At 38.3% G+C, this 19,616-nt stretch overlaps 1 protein-coding gene across 1 annotated transcript; it reads right to left on the bottom strand.

Annotated features, from left to right (window-relative positions):
* Positions 1-184: 184 nt before the first annotated feature.
* atxn1l (ataxin 1-like) lies at positions 185-17,739 on the bottom strand. The gene is made up of 3 exons (XM_065288888.2): positions 17,550-17,739; positions 13,586-14,739; positions 185-8,558 (listed from the first exon to the last, which is right to left on the bottom strand). Exons 2-3 carry the CDS (start codon positions 14,612-14,614, stop codon positions 7,257-7,259), a joined length of 2,331 nt encoding a protein of 776 aa, XP_065144960.1. The 5' UTR covers positions 14,615-14,739; positions 17,550-17,739; the 3' UTR covers positions 185-7,256.
* Positions 17,740-19,616: the final 1,877 nt, after the last annotated feature.

Below are 19,616 nucleotides of genomic sequence, written 5' to 3'. Positions count from 1 at the left end.
ATAATACATTGAATATAATAAAATTAATAATTATAATCCCTTATTAAACTCGTAATCAATATCTTACTTTCAGATGCAACGTTTTACTTTTATACCCCTGTTTATGTATAGTACCAATGTATGGTCTATTCCTCTCTCCTAACTGTGAATGAAATGCATAAGAACAACACAGAGATCAAGCCAGCATGTTATTATTATATAGATATAATATATATTATATTGTGTTTACTTAACAAACATGATAAATGCAATGTTTCCAAGAGGTTAGCAGTAACAATAAAAATACAATATCTTTGTGTCCTTACATAGAATTAAAACAGAAACAAAAAAACAGCCCTAAGTAGTTCACAAAGAGGTACAAATATACAGTACAAATCTATTTTATTCAAAAAAAGGGTACAAATAAAAACGCAACAAAATATAGTTATTAATGCTTTGTAAAGTTCAGGTAGGTGTAGGGTAGTCTAAGGGAGCACTTTGGGTAGACGACTCTAAGGCTTTTGAGAATTAATAATACATATTGGTACGGCCATACGATATTAAAATGTACTATACAAAGTTTATACAACCTGGATTATACTTGAGGATTGAATATTACACATACATCATTGCATATATTTCGCAGAGTTTATGCATTAGAGAAAGATGCCATCTCATTTAAAACTGATCACACATCACGATAAAAGCAGTGTCACTTAGTGCCAAGAAGTACAATGTCAAATTTAAGAGTATATAATTATTCTTTTAAAACATTTAAACCGTTAAAAACCTGATTTCAGGATACAGGACCGACTCTGGGCCTGCTACACTGAAAAAATATTTGTTGGTTCAACTTAAAAAAGTAATTAGCAACTTATTTAATTTAGTTGTTGTGTCAACTAATATTTTTAAGTTGAATTAACTCAAAATCTTGATGCAACCACCAGGTAACCTACTTTTTAAGTTGAACCAACATTATTTTTTTTTTACAGTGATCATGTTCTCTCTGGGTTTTACACTTTTACATAAACCAATACACCATTTATTGGGTTCATAAAGCCTTTCAAATGTATATTATATATTAAAAATCACATGAACTATTTGAAGCAATGATACTATGCAACTGCAACATTACTCGGTTTAAGTAAACCGAGCATTGATCTGTAACCCGGACGATTTTCCGCATAAGTTTTCAATCACTCTCACACTTCACAACTCGGGGTGACTCTACATGGACTTTCATTAAAACATTTCCCAGGATTCAGCAGGACTCTTAGCCCAAACAACTAAGGAGATATTACGAAATGCTGTTTTAATAGAAAACGTTCCTCTTTCTCTGCACCATCTCCTGATGATGATCAACACACAGAAAAACTAGCCAAGACTCGGTTCTTCAAACCACTTCAGAAGTGGCGTTTTAAAAACATGCAGTTACCTCAACAGTGATGCTCAAAAAAAGAGAGAGAAAAGAAACAAAAGTAGATTAATCTCACAAAGAAAAAGTCTGGGTCATGTTTCACAACAAAATACAAGTAAAATTCTGCTTTGAAGAGTATTTTTAGGCTCAACATTACTTAAATAACATTTGAGAGGACATTTGCCACCAAATTCTCATTAAAAAATGCTGGATTATTTTCAACCCAGCATTTGGTCAAAAAGGGCCCAGCCCAGCTGGGAAATTAACCCATAAAATGTTTATATTTTACCCAACAACGGGTTGAAACAGCCCATCATTAAGGCTGTCACGATTATTAAATAATCGTCTCATCACGATGATTTCAGATTACCGCAATGATTGCACATCTCTTTAAAAAACACAAGGGGGAGCTACAGCGCCTGCATAAACAGGCAAGGGACAGTATCAGATTTCTCCCATCAGCTACTTTTTAAGGGCTGTCCTGGTATAGTCAGTTTATTTTGATTGCATTTTTATCTTAAAGCAACACCAAAGAGTTTTTTTTACCTTAAAATAATGTTTCCAAAAAAGTTTCAGTGGTTCATTCACTCAAAACAGGGTGAACTTTCACATTCGCTTTGCAGCCCTCTATCGGCCAAAACCGCACTAAAGAAGTTTCCAACCGTCGGGTAGTGGTCCTGTAGTTCGAGTGAAAACTACAAAAACTTGCTTTACGGCAGACCTACAATCCAATCAGAGCCAGCTATGCTGCATTATTTACGACAGTGCTAATGAACAATTACGCTTCTAACCTGTAGGGGGAGCAAAGAGCAATAAGTCTGTAGTGTTGCTTTAAGTTATTTTTCAGACACTTTATTGCGTTTATTTTTTATGAAGAATTTTCAGTTTTTGAAAGATATGTGTGTGTGAAAATTATTTCAAAAACAAAGAAAAAAAAAGAGAATTAAATGTCAAAGCAATAAAAAAGACAATTAATTGTCATAATCGTCAAAGTCATAAAACAGGCAATTAATCGTCATATTTTTTTTAGTCAATTAACCGCCAGCCAAATTTCATAACCGTGACAGCCCTACCCATCATAGGTTAAATTACAACCCAACAGGCTGGGTTCGACCCTTTTTGACCCAAAGCTGGGTTGAAAATAACCCAGCATTTTTTAGAGTGTAATGCAGAAACAATACAGTAATGAAATTTGCGTCCAAATTGTGAAATATTAAGTTCACTCTCATCACACACTTTTGTTTTCAGGATTTTAACATGCAAGTGAGATTTTTCCTGTGTTGGAATCAGGGATGTCTCAACAGTACAACGCAACAATTATAAAGGCTTTTCTTCACAAAGCAGATGAAAATATAAATAAATCAACACAATTTAAATCAAGCTTATATTGTGCTCAATGAGACACGTTATGAGCTAGTCCAAAATACAAACTTCCTACAAACAGTCAGTGCAACTTCACTAATTGTTGTCAGTGAGCAACTCGAGCCGCGTTACAATAAAACCCTTACAGAGGAATCCAAGGTCTTCCAAAAGGAGGCTTTTTCTCCGTGTGAAATCTCGTGACCTTGCAGTGTGGGAAAGGTGGGAGTCTCTAATAAGCATCATTCGATCAACACGAACGATGCACATTTTAAGGCATTATTGACAAGCTAATACTATACAAAAGTTATTTTTATATCTATACAAACATACAAATTTATTAATGATTGTTTTACGTTGTTTTGGATTATTCGATACGACAAAATGAGAGCAAACATTTACGGTAACGCTATAGGTGAGGGAAAATAAGTGCATTGCGTCAAACTGACTTAACGCCCATAGTACGTGATAAGGTGAGGCTCAATGGAAGAACGCAGGTTTCACGAAATCTGAGCTGAAAACACGCTGTACATATCAGAAAACGCTAGAGATGAGGATAAAAAGCAAGGGCTTGCGAATGTGATGTGCCGCCGTACAAGCTGAAGTTGCTATTGCCGCGACACCCTCTGACTTTGGTTAACAGACGGCTATGAAAATTTCAGACAAGAAGGGTCCAGATGTGGAAGAATTTATAATGCACTTTATAGACGTCGATAGGCTTTTACCAAAGGGGGCGCTGTGCTCAACGCATGCATTTGTGAGGTAAGTACATGATCTGATTATTTTCAGACGTCCGTAGAGAGATGAGAATAGGAAACTGAGGAAGCGTACTATCTATAGGAAATGTAGACCAGATTAAAGCCCATGAGATATGACGCAGGATGCCGAGCCTAACAATTGATATATGATACCACGATAACAGCAAGAACAAACTGGGGATGCTCAACTCACCCAGAGGAAATATAAGCTGAATAAGACAAACCAGAGTACGGTTAAGACATCGGGAAGGCACAGAAATAGCATCGACTCTTTTCTTTACAGTGCACGGGACAAATTCGGCCCATCTCCCTCCAAAAAAAAAAAAAAATCACAAACTTGCAAACTAAAGACAGCTGGTAAGGCAGTGCATTCGAGAATAAAACAGTGCACCAACAAGGTAAGGTAAGTTTCAAGTTATGCAATGTAACTGTGAGATTATAGGATGATAGCAAAGGTCACCGAGCCGGTTGGCTATTGAAAAAATACAAATTGAAGTTTCCTGAAAGTCAGAGGAGTTGAGTGAATACACCGCAGACAAACCAAAGGGGAAGAAATAGTACACCAATTCAACGTGATGGATGTACGCGGTCTCTACTGCATAACTTGTGCTAAATCTTTCCGGTTTCTGGAAAGTATTGCTCAAACTTTAAATCTAATACTTGTGAAATGTACTGCTCTACATCTGTATTACTTTAACAATTCATATTATCATCTCCCCTGCTTATGAGCGAGTAAAATACTACACTGCTGCCTACATAGCACACAGCTGAAGATGACAGTGGACGGCACGCTTCCCGTTAGTCAACAAAACAAGGAAGTGCCCTACGTGAACAAACGGCTCCAAAGTACCACAGAAATGTTCAAAAAGGAAAATGAAGATCCGAGAGCAAAAGAAATAGTGTGACAGTGGGACTCATCCAAATAAAACACTAACAAAACTAACAGTCGGATCAATTTATAAAAGACAGATGATGTTCATTTAGTAGGTACTGTATGAAAACTAAATACTGCGTTACGTTGTCATTTTTCATGCATTTCTTTCAATGAGGCTGAACAGGTGGTCTACAAAAACTTCATTTTTCTGATGTCAGAGGTCTGAAATTACTGAGGTTGATGTAGTCGAGGAAAGTTGAAATTTAACCAGTCAAATGCTACATTTATTAAAATATATTATTTCTTATCTAAAACAAAACCCATTTTTAAAGCCTAAAGTGATAGTGAGAGTCTAAAGAGCAATAAATTCAATCCTGCCAAACACAGACCAAGCTACGCCAATATATAACAATGCGACAATTGGATATCTCAATACTGGGTTTGACCCAAAGATGTAACAGTAAAATGATGTGGTATTAAAAAACTGAGATGAAACAAAAAAAATCCTGTAATCCATGCTGGATAATGGGAATGTCGGAATGTTTTGGAATGCCGTTTGAAAAAAAAATAATCCTAAGGTTTAAAAGATTTGGTCTAATTGCACTTAATGATTTCATCCATTGGAAAACTGAAACTGCAGCATTTTCTCTCGGCTAATCTGTAAACAGTGGTAACCTTTCCTGTCAGTTTCTCTTAAGCCGAAACCACCGCCGAAACAAAACACAACACAAACTAAAATTTTCCCTTCAATATTAAAAAATAACAACATCATATTTGATTCCCATTAAAAGGTCAGTGTGAACTCGTGGTGAACGTATCTGTGCAATACAAAACCTGCAGAAGTTTTACGAAACCACTCGTGGGTAATATTGCAGAGAAGATAGGCAGAATACAATTTTGTACAATAATACGTGAATTACAGAAACACAAACTTTAGCACAGGTTGATTTGAATTAAGCGACATCTGAAATTAAGTTAAAATGCAATTTAAGGATAAATTTAACCAACAGTGTCTCAACCAGGTGTGGTGTGATAAATTGTAAATGGTAAAATTGAACACGCACTACCTCAACAAAATACCAGCCAATCACATCATATTTAAGGGTGGTCTCCCGGACAGGGCTTATACTAGTCCCAGACTAAAATGCATGTTTGAGATGCCTTAACTTAAAAACATTTGACGTATCTTTTCTAGATACCATTGATCAAGTGCCATTGTTTTGTCTCTAGATGCACACCAGTATGGTTTTTTGTTTGTTCTAGATTAATTTAAAACCTGTCCGGGGAAACTGCCCTTTAATGTTTAATCCACTGTTAATATTTGGAAATAGAAATAGATACCACATGACTGTAAAAAAGTCACTTGTTTGTAGCTTATACAAAACCTTATTAACTCGCATCGCACCTGGTTAGGACAAACAAAGAGACTATGGTCTTCAGGGCAAAATCTGCCCTCCTAAACTGTGAGTCTTTAGAAAAAATGTGTGCTTTTATATTAGTTATCTTTGAAGACACTACTGGTCACAAATAAAAACATATAATCACGTCATGCGTTGAATAAACTCCTGTAGTAATTGTTAATAACACCGTCATCTTACAAAACCAAGAGAAGTGCAAGATTAAAAAGGTCTCTAGGTAAGAGACTGCAACTGTTGCACATGAAGAATCGAAATACAAGGAATAATACACCCTGTACGGGATCACAAAAACAAAAAATAACATGGAAATCTGTAAAACCCAGCCTTGTCTTCTGCAACTATTGCTTTGTTTTGGTAACTGAGCAAGGTTTCTCCACACCAGACAGCTTAACGCTTCCAAAAGGACCACTTCATTTCAACCTGCATGCTTTATCGCAATAATCCATTTGCAAGTAGCTAAAACCGGTTACGTATTTGGTCTTCCCAAGCAGGTGGATTTTGGGCATTTTTTACTCCAAAAAATGATGCAGGATTAAAATTAAAAAGTTAGTCGGAGTGAATGATGCTTCCAGCTGTGAGGTATTATAGAGAGTCTGTTTTTATTGGCCGGTTATATGGGGAACTCATAATTCTGATGGGTCGAAACTGAAATGACGTGTGACTACTACGGACACTAGATTTCATCTGCAAATCTGGATACTGATTGTAAAAAGATTGTTGGATCGATCGATTGATGGGTAACTGTTCTCAAAATAGAGGAGTTCTCCAGAGAAGCACCCTGAGTTAAGGCAGGGAGAGGGGGAGAGTGTAGATCAAGAGTAGGAAAGTGAGGAAAAACACATCTCTAGAGACAGAGACGCATTGAAATCACAATAAAAAGTCCACGTTTTAAGGTCTTGGCTTGGCAAAACATCATTTGAAACAAAGCCGGTCGTTTTACAAAAAAAAGATCCAAACAATCGATCCTCTGGGATTTTATTCCTGCTTTTGAAATATAGATTTATTATTAAGCAAACTTGAAAAGGCTTGTCAAGATTTTATGGCTGTATCCCGTTCTTTCCCTGGCCTTTCTTGAAAAACATCTATTTGAAAAACTGCGAGATATCTCAGCGGAAGTGATCGCTCCCAAACGTTATATTCCACCCGCAGGAATGCGCAGACGATGCAGGCTTTGGTACGTGATTTACCAGATAAAGCTGCCCATGCGGGTCATTGCAGATGCTGACTATGACCTGGCACAAAACTGCAAAGGTTCACTGCTAGGTTCACCAGAACCAAAGAAATACAGAAAAGGGGGCGGCAAAGGGACTCTTCCGATATGTGCAAAATCTCAAACACTCTGAGGCTACATTCTCTCTCCTACACTCCCTACTTTGCATCCTTGCACCCAACTCTGACACTTTGCTCCCTTAGACAATCTCTTGCTTTTGTGTTTGCTGCTATGGCTGCTGCTACTTTCCGGCATTGGAGCGACCCTCAATGGAGAGCTTGACCTCCTGAGAGATAAAAGAGGGGCGAGAGGAGCCAGCTAAAACTAGATTCCCATCCTCGTTCTTCATGGTGTATCTTTGGAAGCCAGGGGCAGACCAGCGTCTCTGGGACGCCCCTACGGAAGAGGCTCCCGCTCCAGTTCCCGGTGGAGCATGACCCTCAGTGTGCAAATAATAATTGCTCTGGCTTCGAGTGTGCTCTCCTGAAGTCCTGTTTGGTCTGGGGGGAGCTTCACTGTGCCTCGAAGTGACAACCTGCATGGGTTCCTCCTTGTCTCGGTCTCGGTGGACGCGCTCCATCTTTAGTTGGCTTTGTGGCCGTGCTTGTTGGGGGGCAGGGGGGCCCATTGGCTGAGGTGGGACCCCTGATGTGGAGTTGACTTTGGTGGGAGTCCTGGCCTGTGCCTGCTGCTGCGGTTTCTGTTGTGACGCAGTTTGCTGCTGCAGCGTGACGGACACGCAAACATCCCCGACTTGCAGATGGTGGCAGGTGAGACCGTACAGTTGGGCGGTCCGCTCGGGGCTACACGACGACCAGCCCTGTCCGAAAACGAAAAACGGATGTTCGGGGGGTACGTCTATAGTTACTTTGTTTTGCTGTTCCCCTACATTAAAATGCAGGGCCACCAAACCTGGCCGCTGTTGACTGGAGCGGATATCCACCACCATGCTCGAGTCGATCTTCAGGCTGCCGCTCATTTCCGCACTCCGCACGAAGTCCTGAGTCTGCAAATCCTCTACGCGCTTGAGCTCTCCCGTGGCCAGCTGGATGATAGCCCCCTTTGTGAAGTGCGAAGGGCCGGAGGGAGCAAGCAGAGGAGCTTGAGGAAGAGTTACGGCAGTTGGGGCGGGTAGGTGCTGGGAAGGCTCCGGCACTGCACGTTCTTCGAGACATACCACTGCTGTTGCCTCCACTGTTTTCGTATACGATGCAGGAGTAACGACAACAGTTGAGGCTGCCACGTCATTTGTTTGACTTGGGTAATGCTGCTGCTGCTGCTGCTGCTGTTGTTGTTGTTGGTGGTGGTGATGGTAGTCCAGTGGCACCAGAACGGGTTGCCCACTAGCCAAAATCACAGCATGGCTTTGTTGAACAATCTGCTGATGATGAGCTCTAGATTCAGCAGGATTTGATGCATATGCTGTTCTGACTTCACTCTGAGTCTCTCTACCTCTCTGGGACAGGTTCAAGGGGACGTGCAATGCCTCCTTCCGACCCGCTCCGTGACTTGGAGAGGCCAGACGTCCAACCACCTGCTGGACCTATAAAGGAACCAAGTTTGTGAATCATTATGTGTCATACGAGCTGTACAAAGATATAAAGGAACTTAACAGATTCTGTAGAATGTAAATCAAAAAACAATCTCTGTTGTTTCCAAGAAGTAGTAGCCCGATGGTTACTCAATCCCAAGTTACACACCCGAACTACAGCTAATAAAGGAAGGAAGTGGTGAAACCAATGCTGACTGCGTAAAATTGTGCAAAAAAAAAGGCTAAACTTTGAAAATTCAATAAGAAAAGGATCAGGCAAACTGGCAGGATTAATTAGCTGTGGTTCAGTGTATGTTTTAAAAATAAAGGTGCTTCACAATGCCATAGAACAGTGTTTCCCAATCCTGGTCCTCAAGTACCCCCTTCCAGAAAGTTTTAGATGTCTCTTTATTTAACACACCTGATTCAACTCATCAGCCTCCTTCCAGAATGGTTAACATGTCTCCCTAACAAGCTGATGAGTTGAATCAGATGTGTTAAATAAGGAGACATCTAAAACTTTCTGGGAGGGGGTACTTGAGGACCAGGATTGGGAAACACTGCAATAGAAGAACCATTTTTGCCTGAATGGTTCCATAACATCTGGAGAACCTTTTGTTTCAAAAAAGGTTCACTGAAGTAGGTTCATCAGATTATAAAAAAGTTTTAAGAAAATGGAACCTTTGACAGGATGGTTCTTTGAGGAACCAAAATGGTTATGCTATTGCCACACTTGGAAGAACCTTTCAAGAACTTAAGGGTGTGTTCATACTTGACATGTTTGGTTCGATTAAAACAAACTCTGATGCAATTTCTCGGTTCTTTTGAGCAAATGTGAATGCTGCCACCTGAACTTTGGTGTGCACTAAACAAGCAAACAAGACCACTGAAAATGTGTGATATGTGAACGCACATTAACCACAGACAGTGTAACGAACCAAAAATAGGATGTGATATCACAAGACGTGACCCTGATTTTACAGCGGGATGAGCGGTGTATGCATAAACAAAATGAGCAGAGGGCAAACGTGGAGCAACCGATAGTAAAAAGCCTAAATATTCAAACAATCACGCGTATGTTGGGAAAACACACAAAACGCTTAAGTTTATAAAATGATTGGTGATAGTAAAATATCTTCACAAGCTCTGTTAATAACACCTCCACATAAAGACGCATAAAATAAGCACGTTTACTCCAGCATGCAGCATTGTTATTGTGGATGATCAGACTTCTGTCGCATAAAATTAGTCATCAAAGCCGATCAACCGGGTAGTGACCTTATCCTTACGCATTAAAGGGATAGTTCGGCAAAAAATGATATTAAACCCATGATTTACTCACCCCCAAGCTGTCCGAGATCCATATGTCCATCATTTTTCAGACGAACACATTTTCATTTATTTTAGAAAATGTTTTAGATCTTTCAGTTAATCAAATGTAAAAAAATTGCATCCAACCTTCACAAAGAAAATCCGAAATGGCTCCACGATGATAAATAAAGGCCTTCTGAGAGTAATATTGAAAATGTAAAACTTTATAAACGAAAATAACTAGCTTCCGGTAGCGCTGCCATCTTAGACTCCTCTGTATACAGGAGTGAGTATTTGCATAGTGTATGCACTTCTCTTAGTGACGTATGACAAAATTTTTTTGGGGGGGCACAGAGCAGCAGCACAGAACCCTCCATAACCTGCGTACGGTCTTATCCTGAATGTGGACGCGACTAAGATGGTGGTGTTACCATTTTATTAACTGAACGATCTAAAACATTTTCTAAAATAACTGAAAATGTGTTCGTCTGATAAATGATGGACATGTCTCGATGATGCATCTCGGACAGCTTGGGGGTGAGTAAATCATGGGTTTAATATCATTTTTGGCTGAACTATCACTTTAAGGTTTGTTATCTTTAGGTTCACTGTAAAATGCTAGTGTGAATTCTAAGCGAACCAAGACCAAAAGGACCAAACAAACCAAACTACATGTATGAACACACCCTAAAGGTGTACATAATAGATATATACAAACCTTAAATGCTTGTAAATATTACAAATGGGAAAACACTGATTGGATGGTTATGTAATATCCAAACAGTAAGTTAGTAATACTTGCAACAGCTATGACATAAACGTGACATTTTTTTAACATAAAATTTTGGATTAGGGATATACAGAACGTTTGGCAACTGAAAGTATTCAAAATAGTAAAAAGCATTTTCGGAGTTTGACCAAATAAGTAAAAAGACTGAATACATTTTTCCCAACAATGACGTTTTTTTGATAACGGCATCAAATAGCAACCAGCGTAGAGTGAGAGGCGCACATGTAGGCAGGAAGCATTTTAAAGTGTCAGAGAAAGATGCTTTTTGCTATTTTCGGCTGAATAGTTTTGGTTGCAGAACATTTAGTGTATCCCTATTTTGGATCAAGATCTTAATAAATGTGAATGGAAATTAGGGCTGGAACGACGCGTCGACGTAGTCGATTACGTCGATTACGTAATTACGTCGATTTGCCGGAAATGCGTCGATGCGTCGCACTGTTTACATTTTGAAATGAAGGCGGCTTCAGCTCCGACCGGGTGATACACGTGTTATACCAAACAGACAGAACGCGATCAAAAGTGTGGGAATACTTTAAGCAGAGACCAACTAAACACATACTGTGTAAAACTGAAATGGCATACCACAGCAGCGCAACACCTGTGTATGATCATCTTAAAAGAAAACAACCTGGGGCTCTCCGACCTCAAAATGACGAGACGTCAGTGTAAGAATTTGAACTATTACAGTAAGTTTTTATACTTACTCTATAAACAATAGAATCAATACATATTGTGCTTAATACAGCTGTGTTTACATCTTCGTTTAATACGAGCTGCAAGACGCCTGACAGACGCGACATTGCATCGCTTCTGGGCAGTATGTTGAAACAGTAAATAAAGAGCAGGACATGTTTTTATATTAAGAAGTTATGAAATAATAAGTTACTGTCACATTGAGAACTGATAGGCATGTGCCCGCGTGCACTGAAAGCCAGCTGGCAGTGCGGAGTTCCCAATGAACGTCTTTTTTGCGAATATGTGCGCAGATATTACAGAAGCTCGTCTTGTAAGGTATTCCTGACATGCGTTTATTTAAAGTAACAGCGGCGTAAACGCTGTTTATAAAATATTAGAAGATCATACTAACTGAACTTGTTTTTTACCCGGAACTTAAGAAAAGTTAAATGTTAAAGTTAAATGAGAATGCAGTACTACTAATAGTAATAATATTAACAGTAATAATATAACCATTACATTTTATATAAGGGTTCATGAATCACAATGAACTTATTTTTACTTCAGTCTGAACTAATGCTGAGTTAATGCATGTACTAATCATAAACTAATGTTTAAAATATTAATATATGCCTATTTTATTGTTTAAGGTGAATAATGCCTCTTTTAAAGTGGCACTGCCACTTTATTTTTCATGTTGAAAATTTTGGTTTGTGTGTTTGTTTAATTAAGAAAATGCTTAAATAAAATGTTGGCGTTAATGGCAGATGTTACATTTATTATTTGTTGGGGAATTATATGTATAAAAAAATCATTAGACTATTCGATTAATCGAAAAAATAATCGATAGATTAATCGGTTGAAAAAATAGTCGATAGTTGCAGCTCTAATGGAAATATTTTTGTCGATTTAAAACAAGGTGAGGTTTGTTTGCAGTTCACATAAATAATCCTGTGTTGTGATAAATTCCTATAGCATATGTGACTAAAATAATTTAAAGGGGGGGTTTAATGGTATTTCAAGCATTCTGACTTATTAACACAGTTATAGAGTTGTTTCCTCATGCTAAACGTAGGCAAAGTGTCAAAAATGCAGTTGGGCGTGTTTCAGAGTATTTCTGTGCCGAATGCACTTCGCCATGGTTCGTACAAGTTTCGGCTAATTTTTTTCGATTACGGTTCTAACTGACGTTTCAGGGGTTTTCGATACGTATCACTTCTTTATATGGGCTTCCGCCGGAAAACTTCCCCCGGAAAACCCCGCCCAGCCGTCAGTCAGCGGGAGACGCTAGAGCTTGCTAACAGCTTATCACGCCACTCAGCTTTGTTTAATTTCAAAAGTCAACAATGGCACAACAAGAAGTGTGTTTTTGGATGTAAGGAGAAGACATCCAGCCTTATGGAAACAATGGATATAGTTTATTATCCGGATTAGCAGCGGAGTTTTGCGTGTGTGTTTGATGACGAGTTACACGTGGTAAGTAAGACTTCAGTCTTATGTTGGAAATAGGCGCGTGTGTATATTATATAAATGACACGAACATGTAGTGAATCATAAGTTAAAACAGTGTTGTATAGTGTTGCATGACTCGTACTCGCTCCTCCCGTGTTATAACTCCTCCTTCTTCATTTTTTCGTACGTTATCGGAAAGATTCGGTAAAGCTAATCTTTCTTTTATAAATCTGATTAAACTAAAGACTCTTCAGAGATATAAAGGATGTCATACTACTCCATAGGTACTCCAGATTAATATCAGAAATGCAGAAACAGCGTGTGTTACGTGAGCTTTAAACAATTACATCATTTCAATATTTATCATTAACTTTTTCAACATTACTGGAAATTGAATAAAAATGTGTCCTAATGTTAAAAATGTGTCTATGAAACCATAAAACCCAAGCAGAAGATATAAAATGGTTAGAAGTGGATATTTATTTGCTATCATGATTACATCACTGTTTTGAATAAAGTAAAAAAAAACACCCTAGCTAATAAATCATCCTGAGTTGCTAATGCAGTTTATTTATATTCTCAATTGCATTGTGCACGTCCTCACTTACTTTTCAAGTAACAACCTGAATTTCTCATCTTTTCATCAGATGAATAACCATGTACACAATGAAATTTATTTATTTCCGTATTTATATATTTTTGTTTTTTTCGTGCATGATTATATCATTGGATGACTTATTTTTTAGTTAATTCCTTTTGTCTACAACCATAACATATGAAAAGATATAGTAAACTATCCCTCTCTTACCTCCAGATCTATGTCCGGTGTGCTGCGTTGGCCGGGTGACATTCTGCCCTCCTGTCTGCGGCTTTTCAAGGTTTTGTCCTGTTGCTCCAGCACCACTGTGCCAGGAGCTGCCTGCACCAGACGCGCATTTCTGGCCAAATAAATCGTATCTTGATGGGTCTCTCTACCTTCATGTTCCCTGTCTCCTCCGTTCACCTCTCGTTCCTGCTCCAGTGGGCTGCTGTGCATATCTCTTTGAGGCTGAATGCCCCTAACGGCAGGGTGGTAGAAAAGGTTCACCCCTCTCGGGCTGAGCTCCGCAGCGGGCAGCATCCCTACAGTCCCAAGCTGCGTCTGCGAAGCTGCCTGCTCAGACGGGAGCACCAGTGGAACTCCACTTTTGGTGTACGCGTGGGTCGATACCTGCTGCTGCGGTGGGGAAGAGACCACACCTTCCTGAATGACTGATGAATACGGGACCAGGTGAGACATGGGGTGGGGCTGTGGAATGGCAGACTGAGGCTGTATCAAAGAACTGGGAACAAATCCCGGAGGCATGGCATAGGGTACTGCCGTCGCGTATGGAGAACTGACAAAGTGCAAAGATGAGTGGGGGATCGGAGTGTAGCCAAGAGGAGGGTAAGGAACGCTTGTGTGCTGCAAAACCGGAGAGGGACCCGTGTAAGCGGGAGAAATGTGGCTAAGAACCGGGTGCAGGCTGGTGGGGGCATAGGTGACGGTGGGTAGAGCTACTTTATAAAGCATGCTGTACTGATCCAAGGAAAGTCCTACGAGACCCTCGGACCCCTCCACTCCGTAATGCACGCCGGGCTGACCTCGCATCCACTCGCCGCTCTGAGGTTCTCCGCTCGTTGCAGAACTTTGTAAAGATGTTGTCTCCTCTCCTCCACCACCTCCCATGCCACTTCCTCCTGCTCCACCGCTGATGGTACTGCTGCTGTTGCTGGTCGTGGTGTTGTTGTTGTTAACTGGGAGATCACGCTTTTTAGGAGGGAGGCACTCCTGGTTGCGCTCGTGGACTGGCTTCATGGTGACCGAGGCTGAGAATGGGCGTTGTTACTGAACAGAGAAATAGACGAAGCCTGACAGCCGCAGAAATAGCACCACTGGAATGAGTTCTGAGAAACTCCCGCTGGCCTCTTCCATTACCTTACCTACAAGCACAAAGAAATGACTAAGTAAGTACGTCTAGTGACTGACTGACATATCAATAACCTTGCCATATAACAACGTGTCTGCTATGGTGACTTCTTTTCGAAAACGCATGATGCAAAGCTCGTCACAACATGCATTTAGCCCGTCGTGTGCGTGGTTTGTCATGTAAAAATACATGTTTGTTTCATCATGTTAAGCATGTGCATCATGCGTTTTGTCAGAATACGAGCCTTCTGCACACGCATCGAAAGGGTTTATGATAAGAAACGCTCACGTTTGCCAAATACTCGCTTAAGTTAATCTCATGTGTAATTAGAGTTTAGTGTTAAATTAGTATCTTGCAAGTATTTTGTGAACTTGAGTGTTTTTTTTATAAACACTTTCGATGCGTGTGCAGCGGGCACATTTTTGACAAGATGCATGATGCACATGGTTCACATGACTGCAACAAACACATATTTTGACATGAAGAGCAACCAATGGACAATGCGAACACATATTTTGAATCACACCCCACGGAAGAGAAGTCACCGGTCGCCACTGGTGTCTACGTCTGACAGTACTGTCACACAAATTATACATCAATTATCAAAAATATTTTTCAATAACTTGCCCCATTTTTTCACAAAGTATGCACAAATTTAAACATTGTTATTTGCTTAATAATAAAAAAGGGCCTATATACACATAATGTACACATTATGTATATATATATATTTTTGTACTATTTATTTATTTATGCTCTATATCTGTTTTAGCCATTAATCAGCTGGTTTATATTTTACAGAAACACTGAAAAAAATATAAAATAAAAGTAACAGGATCCACATCATTTAAGAATTCTATTACACATTTAGATTAAATCATTACATTTACTGAAATGTAGACTGTCAGCATATTTTGCCTTACTTTGCACTTGATTACACTTTAAAACAAACGTAGTAGCACAATTAGATTTTTACTAATATTTCAAAACTGAAAAGCATAGGAATGTTTAATGCTTGGGATGCAAATAATGATGCCAACTTTTGGCTGATGGCAATATTGTTGTTTTCTCACTTCTTTAAATATTTGTCATTAAATAATTTGATCAAGCTTTAAATCAGCAAAGTTTAAAAACTTTGAAGTTTAAAAAGTGTACTAGCTGGTCTGCACAGTACTAAAGAAAAATGTGATAACTTGCTATATGATGCAATATACGAATCAATCATGCTTTAAGTTTGTAAAATTAATTTGAATAATAATAAAAAAGATTTAAAAATTAAACATTTGCAATTAAATCTTTCTTATTAACATTAACACAAATTTGACTTATAAATTATCAGTTTTATATCAATATTGTTAACACTTTAGTATAGGGTTTCTTATTAGCTTACATATTGGCTGTTTATTAGTGCTTATAAAGGACATATTAATGCCTTGTTCTGCATGACCATATTGTACATCCCTTAACCCAATCCAATACCTAAACCTAACCGCTACAACCTTATTAGCTATAATTAGCAGTAATTTGGGAGTTTACGGAGGCAAAAGTCTTAGTTAATAATCAATAAGTGTTCCCCATACTAAAGTGTTACATCAATATTAAATGTTTGCTGAAAAATTAACACACAAGTCCAGTGCTGTTGCTTTATGTATATCATGTATATATGTATAAATAGATAAATATACATAATATTTACACACAGCACAAACTCATATATTATGCAAAAAATTACTTTTATTTTGTATGAGATTAATCTAGATGAATCTATGCCCAGCCCTAATATTTTGCTACTTTAACATTTTTTTTTTATATAAAAAGTTTTAAATTATATGCTTACAATGCCAAGATGAGGTAGTTAAAATATTCTCTTACATAAAAATAATAATTTTAATTTTGCTCGCTCAATCTGAACATACTTGTAACGGCAAAGTCAAAAGGAAGATAGATGTAGAGGATATGTACGTGCGTGGAGGTGAGGTAAATCGGTTCGTAACACCAAGCCTCAAAACCTAACCCGTAAAACCAAAATAGCAATACAGTGTAGCCAAAAGCTCAAATAAGAATTACATACTAACCTTATTGTTTATGTATGATTCATACGCAGTAAATTTAATTAGGGGAAAGAAATTGAGCCTGCGCCATTTCTGCTGATGTTCTCTTAACGAAATAGAAATCCTATGGTCACACGCCCACACGTACTACTTAGTGAATTTGCAGAAAACAAATACATTGCCATTTTTTTAAATACAATAGTTCCTCAGTTTAATAGACATTTTTAAACAAGTGACAATCACTAAACTTGCAAAAAAGAAAGTTTTTCCATCCATCGCTTCTATTCTGACACTATTAGACTTAAACTTGCACAAATACAAACGAAAACATATGACTTAGCACAAATGTGATTTATTTCAGTATTACAACACCGATCAGGTGCTCTGAGCTGTTAAAACCAGTCTGGGTGATGACATTTCTGTGGTGAATCGTGTAGAGACATATTAGAGCTCAAGTATGTAATGTTTTCATGGGGACTCGAGCGTTAGCCAGCAGCTATTAAACCTGCTTAAACTTCATCAGACTGACACTTGGATCGGGAAATATAATGCAAAATTTAAATAAAGCTGTCTGGTGCAACCTTGTCATTTAATTCAAACAAACTCCGCTCGTAAATACGTGGTTTAAAGTAAGATGGAGTTAAAGCAGGAGTAAATCAATCGCTGCGATTTACACCGGACACATTAACGCCGCCCGCCGCTAACGGGCTAATCGCTCTTCCCGCATACTTAAACAGCAGTTTATTTAGCCGCGCACAACAAAAACACTCACCTCCGCATATCATCGTGTAGAGGACGTACAGAAATACCAACTCTTGGTGGAGTTCGTGCGAAAAATCGATGGTGAAATGAGGGCTGATGATATCTGCCCATTCCAGAGGCCAGCAGACTGAAGCCCAGCGGCGCGCGCTGATGACGTCAGTGAATAAGATTATGCCGCTTGAGCTCATGGGCATTTCCAATAGGAAGTGATCATTCCTATGTTCTGTTCCCTTCGAAGTCTATAACTCTTGAAGTGTAAACTCTAGAGGGAGTTATGCAATTGTTTCTCATACTGTGGCCGATTTAAAACACTTGGCAAACAGAGTAATGAAAAACAAAATCATTATCTCTTTATCTGGAGCGACTGTTTATGTGACGTTCCCTTTGCGAAGGGCCCTTCAAGAGTGCAATATGCCGTTTGGAAAGGCCCCTTATCAACAGAGATGCTCTTTTCTTTAAAACACTGTTAATTACTGTTACTAATATATATATAAACAAACACGTAACATGTAATAAGATGCACTGTAGAACTGATTTTAAATGGGACATCTGCAATGTATTTTGTTTGTGCTCATATCAACTGCTTTACAAAAAGAGGTCATATATTTCAAAGGTTTAATATCCGTTTTTCCATGGACAATCCACTATGATACCCTTCACTGGATGCTGAAAGTGCAAAAGATTCTGAGATTTATTGATGAGCAAGTGTTGAACCAGGAAGAAAGAGAGAGTTTATTGATCTTTTGTAACATAATCTGCTAGTTTAATAGTTTTTGTTTTTTTTTGTTGCACTGGCTTCTACACTACTCACGATTATGCTGACATGTTTGCTCTTGGTGAGTTTTTGATATGGATCTCATTAGTAAGTAACTTTGAAAAAATTGCACCTACAAAATGATTCAATGAAAATTAAGATGTAAAACATCTAAAAACATGCCCAACCTGACTTTTTGGAAAATGCCATTGTCCTGGCCATTTTTTCTCTTGTCGTTAAAATCTGTTTGCATTTAATTGACATTTGTCTTAATTTTTTTTTTTTAACCCAACAGCAGACACAAATAAAATATAATATTATTGCAATTTGAAATTTTATCAGATTGCCAGAAATGTCACATCACCAACACTGTTATGTCCAATAGTGAGTATGAATCTTTAATGCATGCAGATGATGCAGAATACAACTGTACAGAGATAATGTACCAATAATGAGTCATAATATTTTGCCCACTGAGGACCTAACTTGCTTCTTCCCCACGGAAATAATCACTTCCACCACTACACTACTGCTACATTATATCATTGTATGTAATTCTGTGTATACTGTACTGTACTGTTATGTGAAATTCAGCGTATACTGTACCATATTCTGTATATTCTGAACTGTAAATTTGTGTATAGTGTATCTACTGTGACCTGTGTATTTACTGTTACACCTGGTGTACTTACTGTTGTATTACATTGTTTAGTGTATTTATTGTTGTAACTTCTCAACTGCATTGCTACTAGGATTATGCACACAAGATTTTCACTCCATGTACACCTGTGTCAAGGATGTGACAATAAAGTGATTGGATTTTATACACACAAAGATATACACAATGTACACAGAACGTTCAAAAGATTGCAGACAACACGCACAGCTGAAAAACAAACAAGACTTTAAACAACTCCACTTTTTAACACAAAACATTACTTCATTTTTTTACATTAAAATACTATATTTTTGCTTCGCATTGTCTTGCCATGGTGCTGGTATGCATTGGCAAAGTAAATGCCAGTATAGCTTTGTTGACTCTTACCCTGAGAAAGAGAGAGAGAGAATATAGATAAGAATGATCACATGCTATCTTTTTAATAATAATTAATAATCATTATTAATTAAATTTGATATAAATTTTACATGTAAAAGGCAAGTGTCTTACACACTATAGAATACAATAGGGGCAGTCTTTTACCATTTAAGTGTAAGTGAACATTCAGGAGGAGGGAAGAACAAAAGGAAAGTCGACAGTCAAAATACAAATAAATAATAGTATACAAAAAATACAAGAAGCAGTCTATTAATAGTAGTCGTCGT

This window comes from Paramisgurnus dabryanus, chromosome 2 (assembly GCF_030506205.2).
Source record: "Paramisgurnus dabryanus chromosome 2, PD_genome_1.1, whole genome shotgun sequence".
NCBI lineage: Eukaryota > Metazoa > Chordata > Actinopteri > Cypriniformes > Cobitidae > Paramisgurnus > Paramisgurnus dabryanus.
The sequence above is the reverse complement of the archived record's forward strand: the minus strand, read 5'-3'. Positions and strand labels throughout refer to the sequence as shown.

What these genes read in the sequence shown, in the direction of transcription:
- atxn1l (XM_065288888.2), bottom strand. Translation starts at nt 14,614, where the DNA reads ATGAAGCCAGTCCACGAGCGCAACCAGGAGTGCCTCCCTCCTAAAAAG. An exon ending in CACCGGACATAGATCTGGAG is followed by an intron (nt 8,559 to 13,585) that starts GTAAGAGAGGGA and finishes GTTCCTTTATAG; the next exon opens with GTCCAGCAGGTGGTTGGACG.